The sequence below is a fragment of the Ustilago hordei genome (assembly GCF_900519145.1).
Source record: "Ustilago hordei strain Uho2 genome assembly, contig: UHO2_contig_11, whole genome shotgun sequence".
In the NCBI taxonomy this organism is placed as follows: domain Eukaryota; kingdom Fungi; phylum Basidiomycota; class Ustilaginomycetes; order Ustilaginales; family Ustilaginaceae; genus Ustilago; species Ustilago hordei.
In genome coordinates this window covers 431,702-456,611 of record NW_024545272.1, presented here as the reverse complement: position 1 = coordinate 456,611, position 24,910 = coordinate 431,702, and the positions used below count along the sequence as shown (strand labels likewise).

The 24,910-nt window shown below is 51.5% G+C and overlaps 8 protein-coding genes across 8 annotated transcripts; 5 read left to right on the top strand and 3 right to left on the bottom strand.

Moving 5' to 3' along the window:
- Positions 1 to 2,839: 2,839 nt before the first annotated feature.
- Positions 2,840 to 4,519, bottom strand: UHO2_04976 (uncharacterized protein; the record flags this gene model as incomplete). The annotated part of the gene is made up of 1 exon (XM_041557507.1): positions 2,840 to 4,519. One exon carries the CDS (start codon positions 4,517 to 4,519, stop codon positions 2,840 to 2,842), a length of 1,680 nt encoding a protein of 559 aa, XP_041413441.1.
- A 1,094-nt stretch (positions 4,520 to 5,613) lies between these two features.
- UHO2_04975 (uncharacterized protein) lies at positions 5,614 to 7,389 on the top strand (the record flags this gene model as incomplete). The annotated part of the gene is made up of 1 exon (XM_041557506.1): positions 5,614 to 7,389. One exon carries the CDS (start codon positions 5,614 to 5,616, stop codon positions 7,387 to 7,389), a length of 1,776 nt encoding a protein of 591 aa, XP_041413440.1.
- A 142-nt stretch (positions 7,390 to 7,531) lies between these two features.
- UHO2_04974 (putative positive effector protein GCN20) lies at positions 7,532 to 9,832 on the bottom strand (the record flags this gene model as incomplete). Its single annotated transcript, XM_041557505.1, has 1 exon — positions 7,532 to 9,832. The coding sequence occupies one exon, from the start codon at positions 9,830 to 9,832 to the stop codon at positions 7,532 to 7,534; it is 2,301 nt and encodes a 766-aa protein (XP_041413439.1).
- An 839-nt stretch (positions 9,833 to 10,671) lies between these two features.
- UHO2_04973 (putative transposase) lies at positions 10,672 to 11,691 on the top strand (the record flags this gene model as incomplete). The annotated part of the gene is made up of 4 exons (XM_041557504.1): positions 10,672 to 10,759; positions 10,791 to 10,962; positions 11,004 to 11,454; positions 11,536 to 11,691. 4 exons carry the CDS (start codon positions 10,672 to 10,674, stop codon positions 11,689 to 11,691), a joined length of 867 nt encoding a protein of 288 aa, XP_041413438.1.
- A 691-nt stretch (positions 11,692 to 12,382) lies between these two features.
- UHO2_04972 (uncharacterized protein) lies at positions 12,383 to 13,435 on the top strand (the record flags this gene model as incomplete). The annotated part of the gene is made up of 1 exon (XM_041557503.1): positions 12,383 to 13,435. One exon carries the CDS (start codon positions 12,383 to 12,385, stop codon positions 13,433 to 13,435), a length of 1,053 nt encoding a protein of 350 aa, XP_041413437.1.
- Positions 13,436 to 16,336: 2,901 nt separating this feature from the next.
- Positions 16,337 to 18,166, top strand: UHO2_04971 (uncharacterized protein; the record flags this gene model as incomplete). The annotated part of the gene is made up of 1 exon (XM_041557502.1): positions 16,337 to 18,166. One exon carries the CDS (start codon positions 16,337 to 16,339, stop codon positions 18,164 to 18,166), a length of 1,830 nt encoding a protein of 609 aa, XP_041413436.1.
- Positions 18,167 to 18,421: 255 nt separating this feature from the next.
- UHO2_04970 (uncharacterized protein) lies at positions 18,422 to 21,127 on the bottom strand (the record flags this gene model as incomplete). The annotated part of the gene is made up of 1 exon (XM_041557501.1): positions 18,422 to 21,127. The coding sequence occupies one exon, from the start codon at positions 21,125 to 21,127 to the stop codon at positions 18,422 to 18,424; it is 2,706 nt and encodes a 901-aa protein (XP_041413435.1).
- Positions 21,128 to 22,810: 1,683 nt separating this feature from the next.
- Positions 22,811 to 24,781, top strand: UHO2_04969 (uncharacterized protein; the record flags this gene model as incomplete). The annotated part of the gene is made up of 1 exon (XM_041557500.1): positions 22,811 to 24,781. The coding sequence occupies one exon, from the start codon at positions 22,811 to 22,813 to the stop codon at positions 24,779 to 24,781; it is 1,971 nt and encodes a 656-aa protein (XP_041413434.1).
- Positions 24,782 to 24,910: the final 129 nt, after the last annotated feature.

Here is a 24,910-nt window from a genome sequence, read left to right as displayed (position 1 = left end):
CATCCCAGTCCTTCCTGCTCCTTGTCATGGGCCTGGATGCTCAAGAAGCAGGAGGGTCACTGGTTCATATGGAAGGAGCACAGGTATCGAAGACCTAGTCGATACCAGTAGAGAGCATGGTCGTAGTGCAGTCTCCATGGAGACCATGGACTCCTATGGACTCACATGCAAAGGAGAACCGAGCCACATGCAAAGGAGAACCGAGCCACATGCGAGGAGGGCCAGGCACAGCCACGAGGAGGACCAAGCTCAAGGAGCAGGCACAGCCACGAAGAGGACCAAGCTCAGATGGTTATCACTCAGGGGCTTGAGAGACAAGAGTCATAGGACACTGGCAAGCAGGTCCTGAGGAAGAGGAGCAGTGTCAAAGGAGTCAACACCAGGTCATGAGGAGGAGGAGCAGTGTTGAAGGAGTCGACACCACTCAAGAGGCACAGGGGTGCCAAGCAGGAGAGGCCCCTGAGCAGTACTCGATGAAGAAGGTACTTTCTGGAGAGAGAGCAGGAGCAGCATCGCTGGCGAAGCTGTGAAGAGGTATATAACCATGCTTTCTCATTGTCATAGGCTGAGTGGATCCTCATCCACTCTACTCACCATAACTAGTTATCACTTCAGCATAAGTATATATTAGTTTCAGTCAGCATAGCAGCAATCTATCAAGGTTGCTCCTCATTGTAGTGTGTGTGTTGTATCACCACTACCTGACATCCAAAGGTGCCCATAGCAGGTTAGCAGTCTGGATCAAGATAGAACTGAAGGCAGTAGTCCACTGCGGTCCAGGGATCACTTCAAGCATCAAAGTCAACACACTGGACACTTGTGTTGATGCCACCAACCTTATCACCAACACCATCAACCTCATTATCATCAACACCAACCTTATCACCAACATCATCAACCTCATCATCATCAACACTCACACCAGACCTTGGTGTCATCATAACCGAGACATTGATATTGATCATGCCGAGCTACCCCTGAACGGAGTGTCCACAGAGGTCAGCCGAAACCTACGATAGTATATACAACGAACGCCACCTGCTGTCACTGCGCAACTTGATAGTCACCGAGTATCTCGACAGACCGACCTGGGTTTCAGGCGCGAGACCCCTGACACTCCTACTCCTCTGGCTGAGGTGGCAATCCTCCTATGCTACCTTCATCATACTCAGGGGTTACTCTCCCACCTCATTGGGTGGTGAGGTCTTCTTGTCCCCTATCCCCAGTGGCTGGCCTTACAGTCTTACTGGAGCATCTTCATCTTGTCATGAGACCAATTGATCCACTTCATCTTGGGCCAGTCTTGGTGAAACTTCCTGCAACCCACTGTCTCGACCATTCTCTATGAGGTTTCGCCCCCAGCTCTTTGTCCGACCATTCTTGATTATATAACCATGTTCTCTGTCCTAGCAAGAGAGTGGATTGCCATCCACTCTACACCATACATAACTAGTTATCACTTCAGCATAAGTATATATTAGTTTCAGTCAGCATAGTCACAATCAAGTAGATTGCTTCCATTGTAGCACATGTGTTGTATCACCACTCACTGACATCCAATGGCAGTTCTTAGCAAACCAGTGGTCTGGATAAAGATAGAACCAAAGGCAGTCATCCACTGCAGTCTGGGGATCACCTCAAGCATTCAGTTGGCACACTGGACACTTGTGTCAATGACATCAACCATCTCAATCACACCAGACCTTGGTGTCTCTCAATACATTCAATGTTATTGATTGTGCCAAGCTACCTCTGGATGGAGTGTCCACAGTGGTCAGTCGAAACCTGCAATAGCAAAACCATTACTACCTCTTTGGGCAAGAAAAGTAATAGAGGTGTCTCTATTGCATATCTCATCAAGAATCATAATACACAAGACGTTACCACATATCTTGACAGGATTCGTAATAGATGCATCCCTGTCACAGATATCAGGTTTTGGGCATGCGACCTCTGACAGGCTGCTTATGATCTCTGCGCTGGCCCTGTGACACTCAGCTGCTGTAATGACAAGATCAAGAGCTGTTGTCGTTGGAGACATCAACTGCATCATCAACACTTGCTGCAACTGCTGTGATCCACTTCCAGTTCTCACTTGTCTCAGCAAGCTCAAGCTCAGCCCCAGGAAGCTCACCAACACTGTCCAGCCCTGCCATTTGTCTTGTCATCTGTGCAATGCTGCAAGCTTCAAAAGTGCTTGAAGAAGGTTCACAAAAAGCTGCAGCAGCTTATCAATGATCTACATTGTTGCATGGCAAATTATCTAACAACCTCATCCAACATTGTGGTCATGCCAAGGATGGAGGTTTGCAAGATGGTACAATGGAAGGATGGAAACTTGCATCAAAACACCTGTCAGATGCTGCTGGGCTGGGGACACTGCAACTTCATCAACCATTTGCTGGTCAAATGCCATGATGTTGCTCACAATCCACACTATCCACATAAACATGGGTGGCCAACAGTGCTTCTTATACAACCAGAAGCATTTACATCAAAGACCTGCTCTCAGTGTGGCAATCTCAACCAAAGACTAGGTGTGAGTAAACATTTACAATGTCCAACCTGCTTCTACTTGGCAGATTGTGACCACAATGGCACTTTCAATATGCTTATCAAGGCTATCTGGAGGACTCCCTTATCTTCAATGTAGTATTGCATAGCATTATCAGGGCCCTGGGCAATGGGTCCTCCCCTCTGGGGGTTAAGCGCGGGGCAGACACGCCAGACGTGTCTGACCTGTATCTCTGCGAAAATGTCGTGTATGGCATCGTTTTCAATGGTTCTGAGCGATACTGAAGGACGATTTGTCGATGTGTAACATTGTGATCCAAGACTATCAAGAACGAACAGTCGAAACAAGCGAGTCGTCCAAACATCCGCTCTGCTGCAGATGCGCCATCACGCCACCTACCAGGTGAAGCGATCCAGAAACCAAACAGTCGACACCCGCTCCAGCCTTGACTTGCTCCCCTCCTATTTTGACCACGTGGTTGTGCATTGCTTGAATACTCGGTGTGATCTTGACTTCAGTCGATGAACCGGGTACGAGCTCCTTCCATGTCTCGGCGAGTTGCTTTTGCACTGTCAGATTGACCAGGTCCGAATCATCCAGCAGCTTGGATGTGAGTTCGGAAGACCATCCGCCGCCTTCGAACGTGATGTTTGTGGTGAAGATAGCTACGTCAAAGTAGTCCTTGGCAAGTGCATATTTTGAGCCATCTGACGTTGATGCTGAGTCGCCACCAAGGCCCTTTTCAACAGCATCCAAAACGGCAGAAAGGAGTTCGTGAACACTTCGACCATTGGTGCAGTTGAACACGAAGATGCGCTTGTTTCGCTTCTCAGCTGCGTGCTTCTGCTGTATCGCTGTGAACCAGCCCAAGCATACGCTGAGCGAGTCCGTGGTGTGCGCTCCGTCCAAGTACCATGTCAAAACCAGATCTTTTCGAGCAGTGGGCACCGTCTGACACCTTCCTGGCCACCTTGCATCCTCCAGACCCTTCTTCTGCCAATCGGCCAGCGCATCTGCACGACTTGCCGAACCCTTGAACATTGCACGTCCAGCTTCCGACTCCAGATAAACGTTAACAAGCTCAAGCGCAACACTCGCATTGGTTCGCTGATGTACTCCTGGCAGACCCAGGCTGACTGTCTTGGCATCTTCTGTGCCTAGCGCCGTCGCTTCGGATCGAAGAAGACCAGGGTGTATGTCCACTATTGTGAGATCGCTGACATCGACTTCCTTTGCTATTCTCTTGACCTCGTCCAAAGCCTTCCCTGGTTGTTGTGCCCAGCACACTGCAGGAGCTTGAGGTTTGAAGATTCCTGCCTTCTGTACTGCGATCTCTTCTACCGTGTTTCCCAGAACGGCGGTGTGATCCAGCCCAAGTTGTGTGATGCCGGCTACAACGCACTTCGGCACAATGTTGGTCGAGTCGTACTTTCCACCAATACCTACTTCCAGGATGACCGGTTGCACACCTTCTGACAGGAAGATGTGGAATGCGAGCAGCGTCAGGAAACGAAAGTAGACGGGTCGCAGTGGTGTCAAGTCGAATTTGCGTGTTGGGTTCTCCTCCAACCTATCCCAGACCTGCCAGAAGTACTTAGTAAAGAGCTCGTGTGAGACGGGTTGGCCATTAATGCGAATGCGTTCGCGTACACTGGTCATGTGAGGCGATGTGTATAGTCCCACTTTTGGCGGCGACGATGCTTGCACGTGAGTGAGCTGACGAAGAAGCGAATCCACGAACGCGGATGTGCTGCCCTTGCCCTTAGTGCCGGTGATGTGGATGACGTTGAGACGATCCAAGTCTGACGTGTTGTATCCGATACGTTCGAGATACTCGACCATCTCAGGGATGGCAAAGTCGAGCAAGCGACCGCCAGACTTTCGAAGCGCTTCAATGGTAGCGGCATTGCTCTGCAACGAATTGAGCGCACCGATGGCGTCGTCGTAGGTGCGAGAAGCGGCAGCGCTGCTGCTCTCTGGCTGACTGCCTTGTGCCTGAGACATGGCGGTCAGAGTTTGAATCGGTGGGCGGGATGGTAGCTTGGCTATGGGCGGTGATGACACCAGTCGGGGAGACGCAGTTCGGGAAGGAAGAATCGAAATTGCAGGCCTGCAGCGGAAGCGGAGGGAGGAGGATCGACTTGGACGCGATAAGAATGAGCGCGAGATGCCCTTCATATACCTCGTGAGTCGTCCCGGGGATGTTGCTGAGAGCTACACGCTAGCGATGGTGGTAGTCCAGTGCAGAGCCCTGCTTGGGATAGCGAGTAAGCTGCACGACGTCTCTCTCTCTCTCTCCATGCAAGAACCTTGGCCTGACCAATCGATGAGGAGATTGTAATTGCCGGAAGAGCCTTAAATTCTGAAAATGAAGCCTGCAAAAAGATCTTCTTCTGACTCGTTGCTGGGCGAGGTCAACGCTAGCTCTTGTAGCGGCGTTTGTTTGTAAGCTATGCCGGCGTAACACTTTCTCTTCTAGAAATTTTTGATTGCGGGGCCCCGAACCTGCAGTTCAGCTTGCAGCACGGTCGGTTCGCAATTAGATGCATGACCATAGAAGTCTCCTGCCCATCACGATTCCCTTTGATGCATCTGATCGTTAGTTGATCGTTAGTTCGAGCTGGACATCAAACAGGCTGTAGATGGACAGCTATTCAAAGTTCTTCAGGCATCCATTTCCGGCTAACAACGCAAAAGCAACGTCCCGGCGTTGTTGGTGGCTGCGACGGTAGCTTAGCCTCTACAGCGAGGTTACCACAACTTCTTCTGTTTTTTTTTTTTTTTTTTTTTTTTTTTTTTTCCCTTTTTCTTTGGAGTAAGAATTGGCCCGTCCGCTGTGGTGCCCATGACGGTCGGCTGTTCCTTGAAAGTAGTGTCCCACGCCTGTTAGTCATTTGGCGAAGAGTGATCGGACCATTTGAAAGAGTCATCCTCCTTGCTGACCACCAACTCGACTCAGTCTGCCTTCCCCTCATCAGAAGTGAAACCTCTGTCCATCACAACAAGGTTCCCCGAAGGCGCTCGCCACGACTCACGTCCTCTGTCCACCAAATAAAAGACGCGAACTACCTCAGTCGCTCAACAAGATCGAAAGCAAGATGGTCGACACGAAGGACAAACCTCCTGCGAACGCTATCTCCCCTCACGACCCCACCAGGCCTGCTCACGAAGGTGGTCACCCTTCTAGTAACGATAATGACCGGGATGATGTGACCACTCGGCAGCGCATTGCTTCCATTGCTAGTCGCTTTGGTGGTCTAGCAGCCCAAGCCTCTTCACAAGCAGCATCAACTGCTCAAAAGGGCACCGAAGCTGTCGCTGATGCTGGTCAGCAGGTCGCAAAGACTACCGTGGCTACTCGCAACGCAGCCGCATCCCAAAGCGCCGGTCTGCTTCAGGCCATGGCACTGACGACCAAAAATGCATTCCCCAAACCTGACAAAGAGAAGGATAGCGACAGTTCTTCTGGAAAGTCTTGGTATGAATACGAATCGCCTCTTCACGCACGACGTCGTATTGCTGAGTATGAGTCCCCATTACATGCACGACGCAGGTTGGCAGCAATTGCTTCTCAGCTCGGTCTCGCTACCTCGTCGGCGAAGCAAGCGCCGAGCCTGCTAGCAGCACTCTCCTCAGCGCCTTCCTCATCCTCGTCGCATTCGTCTTGGTTGTCTTCTCAATCATCCGAGAGATGGGCTACCTTATCGCTACCTGCCTACAAAAATCTGCCCTCGCAAGGCGGCTGGCCCGGCTGTGCCTGGGATGTATGGGGGCCGGGCGACCAGCTGGGAACCATCAACCTTCTCACCGAGTCACTTGTCCTCCGCGCTGCCAAGGAACAAATCAAAGTCGGTCGCACCGTCTCTCTCAACTGGCCAGTCCATCTCCCCGCCGAGCCTTTCTTCCGTCGCAAAGCGGTCACACACAAACCATTCGGCAAAGGCGGACCTGGTTACACCAAGCCACGTGATGATTACATTGCCCATGTCCGCTCCACACAGCCTGATGTTCTAGTTCGAGAAGACACGAATGTTCCCATCAGTGACGAGATTCTCGAGCTCAACACTCAGAGTGGATCTCAGTGGGATGGATTCCGACACTTTGGTCATATGCCACTCAACGTCTTTTACGGTGGTGCTGAGCGTGCTAGTATTCAGAACAGCTTCGAAGACGCTTCGCCTCAACCGGGTGACCCCAAAGCGTGGAACACGGAAGAAGCGAAGAAACGTAACGCTTTGGGTATTCACCATCTTGCTCAACATGGAATTTGTGGGCGAGGCGTCTTGCTTGACGTGTTCGAATACCTTTCTCACCATGGCACGGATCACGTGAAGCGCGATGACTACCCTTGGTCCTCCTGGCCACAATACGGCGGAGGAAAAGGATACGACCCGCGAACAGGATTCCGCATCACCGTCGCCGACCTCATCGCCACAGCTAAGCACCAAAACGTAACCTTCCGACGAGGAGACATCCTCCTAATCCGTTCAGGCTTCACTGCGCGATACTACTCTCTCACTTCCGCCGAACGTGCTGCTTGGTCCGACCCCACACCGAAGAACGGAAAAGAAGGAATGGAGTTCGCTGGAGTAGAGCAGTGCGAGGAGATGAAAGAGTTCATGTGGGACAACCATTTCGCAGCTGTTGCTGGTGATTCACCTGCGTTTGAAGCTAGGCCGACAAAGCGAGGAGAATGTATGCTGCATGAAACGTTTTTGGCTATGTGGGGAATGCCCATCGGTGAGCTGTTCGATTTGGAAGGTTTGGCAAAAACGTGTAGGGAGCAGGGAAGGTGGACTTTTTACTTTTCAAGTTGGCCGTTGAATCTGTTTGGTGGTGTGGCTAGTACTGCGAATGCTAGCGCGACGTTTTAGGCTCATCATTTGTCTCTCGTCCTTGACATGCTGTTGCAATCGATGTCGTTCTGAAGCGAGAGTTGGGTGTGAAGAGTGCTCTACGTTGAAGTGTAGTGAGCGTGAAGTAGAGTACAGTACAGTATCAAGAGTTCGAGCCGAGTTAGGGCTTGGCACCAGCCTTGTTCTTACTCAGAATAATCCTCTTATACTCAGCCACATCACCCTTGAATTTCTCTACCTTTCCATCATCCACCACCCACAATTCCTCCATACAGTTATTGATGAAAGTCTCGTCGTGCGAAATGCAGATCACACCACCATTAAACTTCTTGATCGCCTCACACAGTGCATCCAAACCTTCCGTATCCAAGTGGTTAGTCGGTTCGTCCAACAACAATACGTGTGGACGCATCATCGAGATGTGCGCGAACGCAACACGGGATTTCTGACCTCCTGACAAAGTAGCAATCTTCTGTAGACCTGTCATACCTTTAATACCAAATGCGCCGAGATGCGAACGGTACTCCTGTTCGGTCTTGCCAGGGTATTTGGACTGAAGGAAGGTGACAGGGTTTGCATTGAGGTCGAGTTGATCGATGTGGTGCTGGGAGAAGAAACCGACACGCAGGCGCGAGTTTCGTTTCTGGTCACCTTGAAGTGGAGTGATTTCGCCCATAAGAAGCTTCATCAGGGTAGATTTACCAGCACCGTTGGGTCCGACCACTGCAACACGCGATTGTTGGGTGATGTCGAAATCGACGTTCTTCAACAGCAAACGTTCGGGGCGGTATCCGAAAGTAACATTGCTAATCTGCAGCAGTGGCAATGGCAACTTATCGGTATCGGGGAGACGGAAGTGCACCACATCGTCATCCTCCGGTGGTTCGATATTGGGCAACTTCTCGAGCTGCTTGATCTTACTCTGCGCCTGTGCGGCCCTGTTGGCATTGACTCTCCAACGATCAATGAACGCTTGCAGTTGAGCACGCTGCAGCTGAACGGCTTCGTACTCTCGCTGCTGGTTGCGCCTGCGTTCCTCTCGTGTCTGGTAGAATTGGTCGAAGTTACCCTTGTAGTAGTCGAGCCTCTCGCTGTGCATGTGGATGATATCGGTAGCAACACGGTTGAGGAACGCTCGGTCGTGCGATACGACGAGCAAAGTACCTTCGTAGTCGTTGACGAAGTAATCCTCAAGCCAGGCAAGCGCATTAAGGTCCAAGTGGTTCGACGGTTCATCGAGCATGAGCAAGTCGGGCTTGCAGAAGAGCGCACGTGCAAGTGCGAGACGCATTCTCCAACCACCCGAGAAGGTCTTGGTGGGACGAATCTGGTCTTCGGTCTTGAAACCAAGACCATTGAGAAGCGAGGCAGCTCGTGCAGGACCGGTCTCGGCTTCCATGTCGACAAGCTTGGCTTGCACTTCACCGAGACGCGTAGAGAGCTCTTCTCGCTTGATCTCACGCTGTCGTGTGGGCATGTCGACTGCAGAGCCTCGCGAGAGGCCGGCAGCAGCGGCATCATCACCGTTGGCGGCGTCGTTCTGCGCAGCGGCGGCAGCATTGGCAGCGGCAACAGCAGCAGCAGCAGAGTCTTCGAGCTTTTGCAGCTCTGCATTGATCTCGGCTTCCTCCTGCAAGAGCTTGGCACGCCAAACGTCGGCCTTGAGCACACTCTCGATAGCGGATGTGTCGTCTCCCACAATCTCTTGCTCGACATACAGAATCGAGATCGACATCGGGATGGGGATCTCTCGAAGCGCCATGTTGCGCAATAGTGTAGACTTACCCACACCGTTGCGACCAATGAGACCTGCTCTGCGACCGGCCTTGATGGTGAGCGTAGCGTTGGAGAGGATACGGTTGCTGCCAAAGTTGACGTCGATATTGGGCAGGTGAATGTCCTTGTTCTTGCCTTTGTTTCCGATACTTTCGAGCGGGTTGACCTTGAGGAAGAGTTCTTCGTAGCTAGCCTGCTGTCTGGACTGTTCGACAAGCTTGCTGGATTCATAAAGATCGCGCTGGGCACGCTTGGCGAGTTTGGCACGAGTCTTGGCTTCTTGCTTTTCGAGCTTTTTGACATCGACAGTGGAACGGTTCTGCTTGGTGGTACCGAGGGCGATGTCGACACCTCCGGCCTGGTCGAAGCCCTGCGTACGCGACATCTCGGTGTTGCGCATGTCGACGACCTTGTCGAGACGAGTGAGTCCGTTAGCGTTGATAGCATCGGCATCATCCGGAAGCTTGGATTGGATGAGCTCCAGCAGCTTGGGTAGGAGAGCATGCACCTGCTTCGACGAGGAAGGATCGGAAATGCAAGCTGATTCAAGCATGGGCTTGACTACAGTCTCGAAGAGATCTTCGGTTGGATCGTCGGCGGCATCTTCGATATATCCGTCGAGGTAGTCGACCACAGGATTGTCGAGATGAGGCAGCGCCTTGCGTATAAGAGTTGCTGCAGCCATCTTGTGTCGATATACGAGATGCGATGGCAAATTTGCTTCTTCAGTGAGTTGTGGGAGAGGTTGAGAAGGTTTGACCGCTTTGACCGACGTCCAAGGACCCTGCTCAGCACAACTGGAACTGAGCCAAGAGGACTTGAACTCCGCGCAGCAACTAAATTCTTTTCCTTCGCTTCTCTCTGTTAGAGTTTTTTCGTCCCAAGCTGACTTGCGATGACTAAGTTCGGGGGCTGGAATGTTAAATTCGCAATCGAAGCACGGGCCTGCACTCACACTGATGAAGAAACAGCGACAGGGAACAGCAGGCTGGAAGGCAAGGATGACGTGAATCATTTTTTTAGGAAGGAAATGTTGATATGTAAAGAAGATTTGTCCCGATAGTCGACGATCGGTGAGAGTCGGAGCACGATGTCACTGCTGTTTAAGACAGAAATACATACAGCACGCACATAAACTGTCCCATAATTTTACATGTCACCATATATCACTCTAATGCTCAATAGCTATAAGTTGTATTGCCACACTGTCTGATATCATCTGAAAGCCCTGCTTCTTCTCTCCAAGACTGTGGAATTGATATTGACATTGACTAAAAAAATTGTGCTATGAAGAAGAGCTGAATTTTTTTTTATTGTGGGACAGTTTATGGAGCATGCTCCCAAATAGTGACACCACTCCATTCCTGACCTTGTGGGCTTTTGACTACAATGAAACTTGCAATGTAATTTGGTGGGCACCTTCATACACATTGAAAGTAGTGATGTGGAAAGTTTCAGCTCAATCAGATGACTGTGAGTGATCTGGCAGCACTTCCAGTCTGACACCATCATATCTATACCATCATGCCAAAAACCACCCCAGAGAGGTGCCAATTGGCACTCTTTCACATCCAAAATGGGGAATCTACCCATTCAGTTGCTGAGCAACTTGGTATGAGCAAGTCTACTGTGAATCACATCAGCAAAAGCACCTCTGCTGATGTTCCAAAGTCAAAGGGGGGCCAGCTGGGAAAACTCCAGCCTCGTCATGTTTGCTTCCTGGATCACTATTTTGAGCTCAATTCAACCTCCATGGTCAGGAAAGCATGTCATGCACTGCAGGAGACATTTCAAATCAAAGTATGCCCAACCACAGTAAGAAAAGCACTTCATTACTGTTGTTACAAAGCATGAAGGTTAGTGAAAAAACCACAGAGACTCAAGAGACATTACAAAGCCCATTTCAAATTTGCTAATGAGCACAAGGACATGACTGTTGAGGATTGGAAGAAGGTGGTATGGTCTGATGAGATGAAGATCAACTTCTTTGGACTGGATGGGAAGCAGTTCTGTTGGATTAAGAATGCCAGCTTCAACAGCAAGCTTGTCAGGCTGACAGTCAAGTTTGGCAGCAGCTCCATCATGATCTGGGGCTGTATGACATGGGAAGGGGTGGGAGGTATGCACTTGGTGCTGGGTTCAATGAATTCAGACCAATACATTGATATCTTGAATGACAAGCTTTTGAAAACAATCTCAGATTTGCAGCTTCAGCATGCATACACTGACATCATGTTTCAGCAAGACAATGACCTGAAACACATGTCAAAGAAGACAATAACATGGTTGGAAAGCAATAGCATTAAGGTTATGCAATGGCCAGTGCAGTTGCCAGACTTAAACCTGATTGAACACCTCTGGCACCATCTCAAAATGTGACTTTCACAGTATAGTATGATTGCAAAGTCCAGGGATGAACTGCTCAAGAGATGTGAAGCTGAATGGACAGTGATCACTCCAGAGACATGTAGGACACTAATAGAGAGCATGCCAGACCACATCAAGGTGGTTCTGAAGGCCAAAGGAGGGAATACAAAGTACTAAGGTGTTCTCAAGGAGTGCTCCATAAACTGTCCCACAATAAATAAATAAATCGGCTCTTCTTCATAGCACAATTTTTTTTTAGTCAATGCCAATATCAATTCCACAGTCTTGGAGAGAAGAAGCAGCACTTTCAGATGATATCAGACAGTGTGGCAATACAACTTATAGCTATTGAGCATTAGAGTGATGTATGGTGACATGTAAAATCTTGGGACAGTTTACATGCATGCTGTATACTCAATTGACAAAGTGAACATGGTGAGAACCTAGTGTTCTCAGCTTCATATATATACATCTATGAGGTACATGCCAAATGTGGGAGTGTCCTTCTTCATGATCTAGCTTGACAACGAGCGGGACTGTGTTGTACCCGATCTCTGGACAGATCGGTTGCGCCCGATCCCCGATTAGGTTTATGTCAGCATATATCATCATATTGGATCGCTTCCTTCGGCAGGAAAATCCTCCACTCTCTCAACTCAGAAGAAGCAGCAGCGATGAAGCCAAACGGAACTGTTAGGAAAGCCAATGCGGATGTCATCTTGATATTTTCTGCGAAAGGTCAACGTTGATGCTCAAGCCAAGAAGCAGCACATAGAGGTCACACCAAGGCAAGAGTCTAAACCACCTCCCACACCATCATCCTTTCCCATCATCCTTTCCCTATATAGCACCTGCTTCGTAGCCCGTCATGTTCATCCGGCCCGTCCTCTCCTCTTCCCTCGGGCAGGCCGCTCGCTCGAGCCTCCGATCTCAGGCACCCGCTGTGCGTCAATACGCTACCGAGGCTGGAAAGTCTTCCGGCGAATCCAACCTTCCTCTCATCCTCGGTCTCGGAGGTATCGCTGGTCTCGGTGCATGGTACTCGCTCGGTGGCTTCAACGACCCCAAAAAGGCCTCGAACAAGATCCAGGAAAAGGGCAAGGAGGTTGTTGACCAGGCCAAGGGTGCTGCTCAGAGCACTGCACTCAACAAGGACCAATTCGTCGAGTTCACCCTCAAAGAGATCAAGCCTTACAACCATGACTCGGCCACCTTCGTCTTCGAGCTCCCAGACAACAAGAAGCCCGGTATGAGCACCGCTTCCGCCGTTGTCGTCAAGGCTGTCGGTGACGGTCTCAAGGATGACAAGGGCAAAGATGTCATTCGCCCTTACACTCCCATCACTTCTCCTGACACTCCGGGCCATATGGACTTCCTCATCAAGAAGTACCCAGGCGGTCTTATGGCTACCCACATGCACTCGATGAAGCCCGGTGACAAGCTCGGCATCAAGGGTCCCATCGCCAAGTTCCCTTACAAGGCCAACGAGTTCGAATCCATCGGCATGATCGCTGGTGGTTCCGGTATCACTCCCATGTGGCAGGTCATGCAGGACATCGCCAAGGACCCCTCCGACAAGACCAAGGTTACTCTCATTTACACCAACAGGACCGAGCAGGACATCTTGCTCCGTGAGAAGTTCGACGAGCTCGCAAAGAAGGACGACCGATTCACCATCGTCTACGGTCTCGACAAGCTCCCTAAGGGCTTCAGCGGCTTCGAAGGTTACGTTACTCCCGAGTTGATCACCAAGTACTTGCCTAAGCCCGAGTTGGGCAGCAAGACCAAGCTCTTTGTCTGCGGTCCTCCTCCTCAGGTTGAAGCCATCAGCGGTAGAAAGGGCCCCAAGGGTAGCCAGGGTGAGCTCAAGGGCTTGCTTGCTAAGATGGGATACGAGGCCGACCAGGTCTACAAGTTCTAGATGCAGACCACGCCACTCCAGTTTCCTTTTGTAGCTTCCTGCAGCCGCATTTTGACGCCTTTAGCTTCGTCAAATGCGTCAACTTGTATTGCTAGGCAACTCTGAACAATCTAGACGGTCTTAACTTCTTCACGAGAGCGGTCCGGATGAATTTCGATGCTCTTCAAACATTAGCTTTTGAGGTTCGACAGTTCCCCTCGTGGTTCAGACCGGAGGTGCGAGGTCTGTGAAGACATGAATCATTGATCGGACGAAGTGTCGGTACCAGATCTGAGAATTTCGTCACATTTGTGTCTCTAGATCGATCTCACAGAGGACAAATCTGGCCAAAGCTACGGCATTTTCGCAGAGATTCAGATCAGACACGCCAAACGTGTCTGCCCCGCGCTTAACCCCCAAGGGGCGCAGGACCCCATGCCCAGGGCCCCATGATAATGTTAGTGGGTAGCAGGTATATCGGCTTGATCCAGACCAATCACCCAGTATTGCACTGGCAAACCAGCTAAGTAGATGTGTGAGGAGGGAGGAGGTAGTTTCCCTGCCAAGTTTCCCCGTCATGCTCCGCTCCACTGTTGTAGATATGTAAGAAGTGGTACTTAGTCAATAGCCCCTGTAGAGAGGACCCTCCATCTGTACCTATGTTCATCGTCATCACCATACGTAATCAAACCGCTTCCTACCATCCAAGCCTGTCAACCTTCAACAGATAATGATATGCCATGCTACATCGAAGATAAAGGAGTCCTACAGATAGCCTTGATAAGCTTAATCCAACCGTTGTGCAAGGCTGTGCCTTGAGGTGGAACATATGAGGTGTTGATGAGATTGGAGTCTGCAGGAGGGATCAGCCTGCTGTAGAGATTGTTCAAGTTGACATCCCAGAAAGGGTAAACATCGGGTTCTCGATTGGTAGCCCTTTCGGTACGAGCATTTGTCCCGATAGTCGACGATCGGTGAGAGTCGGAGCACGATGTCACTGCTGTTTAAGACAGAAACACATATACTCAATTGACTAAGTGAACGTGGTGAGAACCTAGTGTTCTCAGCTTCATATATATATATATCTATGAGGTACATGCAGAATGTGGGAGTATCAGTTGAAGTTATGCAAGACACCGCTTCGTCCGGGCTATGTTCTAGCTCCTTTCGCACAGGTGTATAGTAGATGCAATGCTTGAGATTTCTGTTTAACTAGCACTACAGGATTGCTTGTTTATATACCTTCGATCTGTCCGTGAGAGGGCCTATCGTCTCTCCACTAACTCGATGTACCATGTGTTTCCTCGGCGTTGTCTTCCTTTGGCCTCGGCTTTGTTTTCCATGCACATTTTCTGAATGGTCGCCACACATCGACTATGCATGCACGTCCTTGGCCTCTCGGCGACTTGGCTTTCTCGCATGTCGGTTAAACTCCTGGTAATTCCGTCGCATCTTTAACTGTATCCTACTTCATGATCCAGCTTGACAACGAGCGGGACTGTGTTGTACCCGATCTCTGTACTGATCTGCTCCTTCAGATCCCGATTATGTTTATGTCAGCGTGTATCATCATATTGGATCGCTTCCTTCGGCAGTTTATGGTGGTGAATTTACTCAAACAGGCAAGTCCCCCTGCCAATTCTGCTCTCGAAACCTTTGTACCTTCTCGAAGCATATCGCATTCATGCTACTGAGCTTGACATGGGTGAAGTAAGAGTCATTCTACCGCATGTGATAAACTGAGACTGAAAGAAAAGAATCCTAAAACGGAGAGGGGAGAATAACAGGGTGGTGTGGTGTGGCGTGGTGTGCGGTGCGGTGGAGTATGTTCGGAGATCCAATATCGCGCTGCGAGGTAGAATCAAGTTCAATGCAAATTCTCCTTCCAGCGCTTGCTGCCTCTTTTGAATGCATCATTGTCCATACGAACAGGCTTGGATGAGCGATGATGCGTTGAGACGCTCAAGTAGAGTTTGTGCTGTGCTTTCGCCAAGACTGAAGCTGAGCCCCTGTTCCTCCTCGGCCCAAGCACTGTGCACAACGCCAGATGAAACGCTCAATCCGTTTCATTGCCGCCAACAACTCGAGCTTGAGTGTTGGTCACGATGGCTTGCTCTCCTAGCATGAAAGTTAGGCTTCTTCGTGTGAGACTATCACAGCTAAAGAGGGGTTGGGTGCATTTTGCTGACCAAGAGAATGGAAGAAAGTGGCAGCCACAAAAGGAAAGAAGCAAAGCTCTCGCTTGGAAGTAGCATGGACAGGGTCCTCGCTTGCTAAAGCTTAGCCGCCAGTAGAAGCAGCAGAGTGTAGACATACAGGGGCAGTCGGCCGCTGCCAAGCAGCATGTAGAGTTGGTGGACATTCAAGAGACCGTGTGTGCATGCCTACATGCCTGTCAGCCTCTGCCGCCTCTCCCGTCCGCCCAAACCCCTGCCATGAGATGAGAGGATGCAACGTCGATCCTCCAGCCTGCTCTCTTCCCTGCCGTTCTGCAGGTGTAGACTTTGTGTCACTCCACGGATCTGTGTGTAGCCCATCCTCCTGTCTCAGCAGTGTGCTGCCTCTACCTCGAGCGGAGTCAGAGCAAATGTCTGTGACTGCTCCTGCTCAATATATACACTGAGATGCATTCATCCAGCTCCGATTCAGACTAGCCTCTCCTCTCCACTCCATCATCACTTGACCAGCTTCTTACCTCTTGGTCTCGTTTCCACTACCACCATCTCCCTCCATTCCACTCCACTGCGCTTCTAGCCATCACAGGAAAACGTGTTCTCACCACACATACACACCTGATACTCATTCACTTTAGCTCAGCGTAGTATTGCAGCCACATCATATACATCCTACGCGGGTCAACTTTCTTGCACACAGCTCAAACAAGGAACAGCACTCTCATAACCTTCTCCATCGATTGCCAAGATGCCAGGCATCAGCAAGAAACCTTCCTTCTCCTCCAACCCCGGCAGCACCCCCGGCTCGCCCAACAACAAGACGGTTCGTCTTGCCGAGAACCCTCACGTCTCCGCTTTTCTTTCTCCCAAGTCCCGCATCTACGCCGGTGGTCATGGATACCCCGGACACCCCAATCCATCCAAGGGCAATCATGGACCAGGCGCATTCTCTGCCACCTCCGTCACATCTGATGCCTTCGCCATCTCAGGCAAGCAACTCACCCCTGACGAAGTAGCCCAGAAGATCGCATCTATGCTCAAACCCGGTCCTCCCTTCTTCTCTCGCGTCAGCAACGCTGATCTCATCGATTTCATCTCCGATGGCTCCATCATGAATTGCGACAAGCTTCGCGCTCAAGCTGAACAGCTCGAGGCTAAAAAGCAAGCTAGTAGGGCAAACACCGCATTCGTTCCCTCCGGAACCGTTGTTCGTCGTAGAGCAGAGGAAGAGAGATGGACAGGAGTGGGTACTGTCTGGTCTTCCCTTGACGGACTACCTGCCGGTGCTGGATGGGGTAAGATTCCCGGTGCTCCCGCTACTGTTCAGGGTGGAAGCGGATTCTCGACCAAGTCAGGAAGTGGAGGGATGGAAGATGATGGATTGTGGAACGCTATTACGCTCAGCGTTGATATTGACTGTACCACTGTCGAGCTTGCTAAGAGTGTGGTTGTTCCCACGCAAGTTTTGCAGAACAACCATTTCTACAACGGTAACGCTCAGTCATTGTTCCACGATATCGGAGCTGGTGTCAAGTACAAGTTCGATAACCTGGTCGGAAAAGCTACGGGAGGGTTGAGACATAAAGCTTCCTCCAGCGCTCTTGGTGGCGCTGCTGGCTCGAGTGGATCCAAGATCGCTCCTAACTACCTTTCCCTTTCTGCATACACCGATCCCAACGCTGCATTTGGTGCTAATGCTTTCGAGCTCAAGTGGCCCAGTTGGATGCCTTGGGGCAAGAAGCACACTCCTGCTACGCCTACCACTCCTGAAGCTGGCGAGCATGCAGGGGGACAGAAGCGTGTTTGGGTTCCGAGCTCGACCAAGGTTTCGATTCACGCTTCTTGGTGGGGTTACAACCTTTACCTGCCCCAGTCGGTGCTCGATTCGCTCGATGGAGATGTTGATGAGGCTGAGAAGATCGCCAACCTTATCAACAAGTGCTTGACTTTCATCCTCAACAACGTTCCCGCAGGGTTGCCTCCTGCGTTCTTTGCCGTGGTAACAATTCTCAAAGCGATCGCACCTACCACCGGTTACATTAGCACCTTCATCGGATGGAGTTGGGACACTATCAAGAGCTTCAACAAGGGCCAGGGCGTTATTCTTTCCGCAACCTGGATCTTGTCCGTCGCACTTATCCCTCGTGCTTGGGATGCTCCCGCCTCCCCCGGTTCGATTCCTACCACACCTGTCACTGCCAACCCAAACCCTACCACTCCCACTACATCCGCCCCTCCCAGCGCCCCCACCGACACAGCCCCCAGCACTGGCACCTCCGGCAGCGGCATGCCAATCACTCCCCAACGCTATCAACGGTACCGAGCCTACGACACCACCGATCCAGAAAACACTCCTATCCCTATCATCACAAACCCCGTCCCAGCCCCCGGAGCAACCCTGCCACCAGCAAACCCATCCCAAATCAGCTTAGACTTGACCCCACCTCCCGCTAATGACACTTCCAACGCCACATACCCAGGTGATGCCAGAGGTCGCGGTGGCGATCCCACAACCTCTGCTTCTATGGGAAACACTCCTGCGCCCGCAAACCAGGTTCCCATCGACGCTGAGTCGTAATGATCCCGGGCATGATTTGTTGTTACGAACATTGCCTTATGACCTGCTCCCGACACGTTTTTCTTGTTTGATACATTTTCGAGTAATACTAAAATTCCTTCTCATAGCTCAGGATCGTGCGAACGAACGGAAGTGCAAAGTCTGTGTGTAATTGTGTGATGCGATGCTGAAAGATTGCGATGAAATGAACGGAATGATACTGAATACATGATTGTGTGGTTGAAGACATGCGCTGATGCGCTTCACTTTTGGTGCTTACTTGTCCCAGCCAGGGACGACCCTCTTTGCAGGCTGAGCGGCCTTGGCAGCAGAAGCGACCTTTGGCGAGGCGTGAGCAATACGAGGGGATGAAGCTGTCGAATTTGCTGCTCCGTTAGGAGTTTTTGTGCCAGCCGCTCTCTTCTGCTGCTGTTGTTTGACCTTTACTGGTGCTGCTGGTGTGACCTTGGCTGCGGTCGCTGCCGTGAAGGGTGCCGCGTGAATACCGTTGACCAAAGCACCAGTGTTTGCCTTTGTTGCAGCTGCTGGTGCGCCGACAGCCTGCTTGTTAGCCGCCGCCTCTGCCTCCGCTGCCGACTCTCGTCGGTAGAAAAGCAAGTATGCCAATCCGTCGTGACCGTAGTCCTTGACAGGTGATGCAGCATTCCTAACAACATGCTCGGTGGGCACGGTGTGATACAGCGTATCATCAATGTGCAACCACGAGTGACCGTCCTGTCGCAAGACATCCACCGTGTAGTGACCACCCGAAGCGTAACGACCGTGATGATAAACAATGCCGAACAGCCTGTACCTCGGCCGACCTTGAGCCCGCATTGCAGGGCTCAACACCTCAGGTGCAATCTCGAGCGTAGTTCCATAGCTGAGCGGCTTTTGACTCTTCTGCACGCCTCCAATCTCATCGTAGATGAACCTCTTCAAGTGCAATACAAGCACGGGAGGGAGCGACTCGATAAACACCTGCTTGGTGGCATCTACCTCTGCACCACGCGAAGGCGACCAGACACCAGGAATTGTCTCAGGCTCGTTGAGGTGGAACAGCGCATCCTCGATCGACTGCACGTGAGCGGGCTGGATATCAAGCTGGAGAGGCTGATACGGCTCGAGGGTAACACTGTCTTTAGCACCAGGCGTTTTGAGCACACTACGAAGCTTTCCGCCAAAGATGCGAGTGATGGGGGATTCCGAGGTTGAAGTGGTTCGAGTGTAGGCAGTCTTGCCCTTTTGACCGACTTCCATCCATCCCTCTTCGGATGGACTGACAGGACGCATGACTTCACGCTCAATGATCTCATTCTCGTCAAGTACCGCTTCGAGATCCAAGCCGAGCGCATCTCCTGCTGCGCCCTGCTTGCCGACACGAACACCAAGACGCCTCAGATCGTCGTCGGAGACACCGTTGAGCTTCTTCTCCTCCTCAGACATCTTTGCCAAAAGACCATTTGGACCACCCGCGGACTGAGCAAGCTTGATGGCAGACTTACGCTGTGCTGCGATGAGCTCCTCATGCAAGGTGTCGAGGAAAAAGCCGAGGAACTCTTCTGCGTCCTCCTGGTGGCCTCGACGCATCTGGTCAAAACGCTTGTTGAGTCGCATAGCATCGTAGACGTATTCGGGAAGGATAGGTTCGGAAGCAGCAGCAGCAGAGCCGCCGTGACCTGGAAAAGGCGAATCGATGGCATTGGCTGCATCAGCAGGGAGGAACTCGCGAAGGAAGTGGATGACGGCTTCCATGAGCGGAGTAGCATTGCCAAAGTCAGCAGGCACTTGCCTTGCAATCAAGTTGAAGAGGTTGTAGAAGGGCGCACAGTAGACGAGAGTCTGCAAGATGGCGTTGGCGAAACAGAAGTTTCCCTTGTTGACGAGGCCTCGAGGGTGAGTGACGGGAGCATCGAAGCGAGTATGTGCGTCCGAGAGCATGCGCTCAAGGCTCTGAACGGTGGGTTTGCTTTGGGCGGCGCCAGACTTGCGTGCAGACTTCTTGCCATTTGTTGCCTTCGGAGATCGAGAGATTGTGGGAGAGCCGACTTGAGAAGCAGCCGATGAAGCTTCGTTGCCCACATTGACGCTAATGCCGATAGGACCTTTGGCGCTGAGGCCACCACGTCCAAGGGTATCGGCCCACGACTTGGGAGCGCCCCAGGCATTGACTTTGGGAGCAGGCGTTTGAGGTGTGCTGGTGGATGTGGATGCCACTGAGGCGTCATCGGAAGCAGCTCGAGTATCGTTGGCTGCGATGCTAGTGGCTTCGGTGAGGGTAGATGCAGAGAGATCGGGATGTTCGGAATCTAACGGAGACGATGGGTGAGTGGAAATGGACGAAGGTGCTGGTGTGCTTTCCGATGTTCTTGATGCTAGGGTATGAGATTGAGATGGTACATGACGCGATGGTTTGGGTAGCGATTCAAGTAGTGCGGCAAAGCTTGGGAAGTGAGCGGGTTCGGGCCTAGAGCGATATGAAAGAGTGAGCGGAGGAGCTGATGAAGGTGAAGGTGGGCGGAATGCAGCACCAAGACTAAGACCGGCTTCTTGCAAGGTTTGCAAATGCGCGTCGATCTGGTAAGATCTTTGTTGCGGTGCTTGTGGATCTCGTTGTGATGATGAAGCTGTTGCTGCTCTCATTTGCTTTGCGAGTGGCGAGATCTGGCCTGTCTGACGGACTATTACGCCTTCTGTTCGCAGACTCTCTGATTGTGCTTGTGAAGATGCCGAAGCGTTTGCGCTTGCATCAGCACCGTCGACAGCCGAGTCAGAAACAAAGGAAGGAGCCGAGTTGCTCAAAGATGCCTGCTTTGGGAAGTTGAAGGATCCTGTTTCCGATGCTGATGTTGATGTATGTGATTCGCTTGAAATCGCTGTGGTAGATGCTAAAGCGTTTTGAGGTGATTTTAATGTAGAAGCCGATGGAAGTTCGACAGCCGTCATTGTGGAGGAGCCAGCCATTGATATCGGAGGTGCCATTGTTAATATGATGATGGCTGGGGTAGCCTGGGTATGAGCCGTTACTGTAGCGTGCAATAGAGTTGCAGCTTACAGACAAGGGGTCGATGGCAGCAGCCAGGAACAAGGAATGAACGCCGAGATGCCAGTCAGGAGTTCCTACTGATGAAGGACCGAGGCGCGAATCGTAGAGCAAGGCAACACGACTTTGTGTGTTGGCGATGCTGAGGATATTCAGGGACCCGGTAAGGAGCGATGTGCTGGCTCGAGAAGGCCCGAGTGAGATGTGATGAGCCGAGTGACGGCTTGTCGAGTAGAGACAAAAGAGCCGTGGTTGCTGGACTGTATGCGGCTGAAATCGAGGCGGCGGTGGTCGGTGACTGGACCAGTTAGGAACAAGGTAGTTAGAGAAAGAGAAGGATCGTAGGTGCCGTTGCCAATTCGGTGAGGGTAAGATGGATGAAAGGGAAGGTTATTACCGAGAGATGGGATTCGATGATCTGTGTTGTTGCTGCTCACACGAACTTGACTGACGACACAGCCTAGACTCTGGCTTGAACTGCGCAAATTCTCACTTCTCTGAGAAACTGTGAAGAAGTTCGGTCCCGATAACTGGCGATCGGGGAGAGTCTGAGTCCGATGTCACTGCTGTTTTAGACAGAAACATATATACTCAATTGACTAAGTGAACGTGGTGAGAACCTAGTGTTCTCAGCTTGATATATATATACATCTATGAGGCTCATACCGAATGTGGATGCTTCCTACTTAATGACGATGTCTGACAACGAGCGGGACCAGGTTGTACCCGATCTCTAGTGAGATCGGCTCGGCCCGATCTCTTTCGTATCCGCTTACGTCAACTCGCATCATCATATTGGATCGTTTCCTTCAGCATTGCAACCAAGAAGATCATGTGAGGCTGTCAATTTTCGCCGGGACTGATCGCTGTTATACTTCACGGCCTAACACAGAAAAGCCGAACCGCACTTTCGAACCCACCCTTCAGATCCAGCACGACGTAGGGCATCGGCTGTTCTTCATGCAAGTTACAGCTTCCAGCCTGGGTTGGTCCAGGATCGAGAGTGTGTGTGTGAGTGACAATGAAGGCAGATGAGCTCGACTCGGCTGCTCAAAGGCCTCAGAGCTTCTTGTTGTCAATAATATTCTTCTTGGATTTGAGTTTTTTTTTGTGTCGTAATTTTTGCTTTGCGGTTGACAGATCAGCGTGACAAGCAAAGTGCGGAGAAAAAGTTAGTCAGGGCATTGCACAAAACACTACTCACTTCCACACCGAGTGGATCTCTTCCATCCTTCTCAACCTCATCTTCTGCCTTCACATTTCATCTCACTCTTCCTTCGCTCTTCTTTCCTACAGAGCTTGCTCGCTCACTCTAGCTATCGACCGCAATCTTTCTGGTGGACTCTCCACGAAAGGATCCGAGCACCTCTGCCAAGTGCCGCCTGTAGCTCCTCGCTTCTGATCGAAAGCCTGAACCAAGCCAGAAGTCCCTCAACGCGCTCGATCACTCCACCAACAATAGCAACGCAGAGATGTGCCAACAACGTTGACGTCGACAACTACAGCATCAGCTCCTGGCTCATACCGCTTCTTCGATCACTACGTCAGACGGTGTCGAAACCAGCCCCACCTCGAATCATAACATAGGACGTTTAGCAAATCAGCTCCGTTTCGATCACACCATGACACAGCTTGAACCTCTTGCAGATGCCCTAGCGGCTACCTCGCTCAGAGGCGACAACGCTCCAGATGCTTCCAGCGAGCCAACAACAGCCAACCTTGCAAAGGCGTCCTTTGCATCTGCATTGCGAGCCGGCCAGAATGCCACACCCTCCGTGGTTCCAAAAGTCGTGATACCTTCAACCGCATCACCACCGCCCACCCCATTGCCCGAGCCTTCCACATCAGCTGCACCGCTGGTCCAGGTGGACGATACTATCTTGCAGGCCATGCGCAAGCGAGACGATCGCATTTTCTTTAGCCAGTACGAGAACCAAATGTCTGCTTTCGTTCGCGAACAAACACGCACCAGCCTCGAACTCGGCTCCATGAACGCTTACCAGCGTCTTCTCATCCATCGATGTGCCGATCAATTCCAGCTCGAGCACCACCTTGACCGGGCAACACATTGCATCACACTCTCGAAGACGCCGGCCACTTTGCACCCCTCTGCACTTCTCTCCATTCGCGCAAGGGAGCAAATAGTTCAGCGAGACGGTATTGACCCTGTCAACGTGCATCCCGCCATCGCTTCCTTAGCCAGTACAGACTCGGCCCAGTCCGGCGCTAGCTCACCAAGTCCCTCCGCTTCAGCCTCTTCACCATCCTCTCCAGCTATGACGCCGGCTTCGTTTGCATCATCAGCTGCCGGTACACCCAAGGGAGCCTTCAAGATAATGCGCAGAGATCCTTCGAATAGTCGCCCCTCACGATTCCGATCGGCAGACAACGACATGAGCGACTCGGAAAAGGCAGCTGCAAAGGCTCGCAAGGACATGACGTTGGAGGAGAGGGAAGCGTCCTACAAAGCTGCACGTGCTCGTATCTTTGGTGATCTTGCTGCTACCAGCGGATCAACCTCACCAACCGACTCTTCGACTCAGCTTGATCAGACCAAGGAGCCTGACTCGGTCAAGGATGTAGCAAAGGCATCACCATCAAGTTCTGCGGCTTCTAGCCCCGTCGCATCTATAGCAGGAGGTGGACGCTCAGGCAAAAACAAGAAGGTACCATCGTCTGGCTCCTCGGTAGCGAGTCAGGATGGATCGACACAACGCACGCGAGCAAGTGGGAGCCGCAAAGGAGGAGCCAGTCAGGCTGGTGACGGTCTCAATGATGACCTCGAGTTCTCTCGTGCACTGCCGGTAGCGAATGCATTCGGTGGAGTGCAACAGTCCAGCCCGCTCGCTCTGCCAGGACATATGATGCAAGGTTACTTCCCGGCATCGCAATTGCAGCAATCGCATTCCAATCCGAATCTGCGGTCGAGAGCACCAGTTTTCCACCCTCAAGGCAGCACCACAACATCTTATGCTCAGGGTGGGGCACTCAGGTATCCCGACATGGGCGTTCAGCCAGCACAAGCGGAGATGGATGCCTTCCCAGCGCTGTCCAGCACAACAGCAGGCCCAAATATGAATGGTGTTCATGGCAACCAACAGCAGCGAAACACAAGCGGCGGTGCATGGAACCGATCGCAAACAGGCCAAGAGCACCTCATGAAAGGCGTAAACCTTTGGGCACAACAGACGTCCAACTACGTACAGGGAGGGCGACTTGCACAACAATCCCAACCACCACCATTCTACCCGCAGCAGCCGTATCAAATGCCCCGTTCATCTCTCACACCGCATTATACCACCCCGCAACAACCCTACGCAGGCCCAAGAAGCGCAAACAGCAGTAGGGCCAGTTCGCAACGCAACACGCATCAAGGCAGAGGGCAGACCAGAGATGACGCAGTAAGCGTAAGCTCTATTTCTTCAGCTGCTTCCAGCAGGTCTGCTAGTTTCAGTGGGAGTGTGGCAGGTTCCTCTACCAATCAAGGGCTGACGCATGGGAACGGGAGCGGTGGTGGCAAGGTAGGGTCACCAGCACCAGCATTATCACATCCGAGCTTGCCTGCTAGACCAACTTGGCTTGCTCCTCGATAAAGAGGATTACAAAAAGCATTCATTAGCATTCTCGTAGGTCAACATTAGTACATGGTTTTATCAAAAATTTCTTCCCGTTGCGTTGTATTCTGTGCTATAGCAGTGCATAGGTGCAGCGTTGTGATGTAG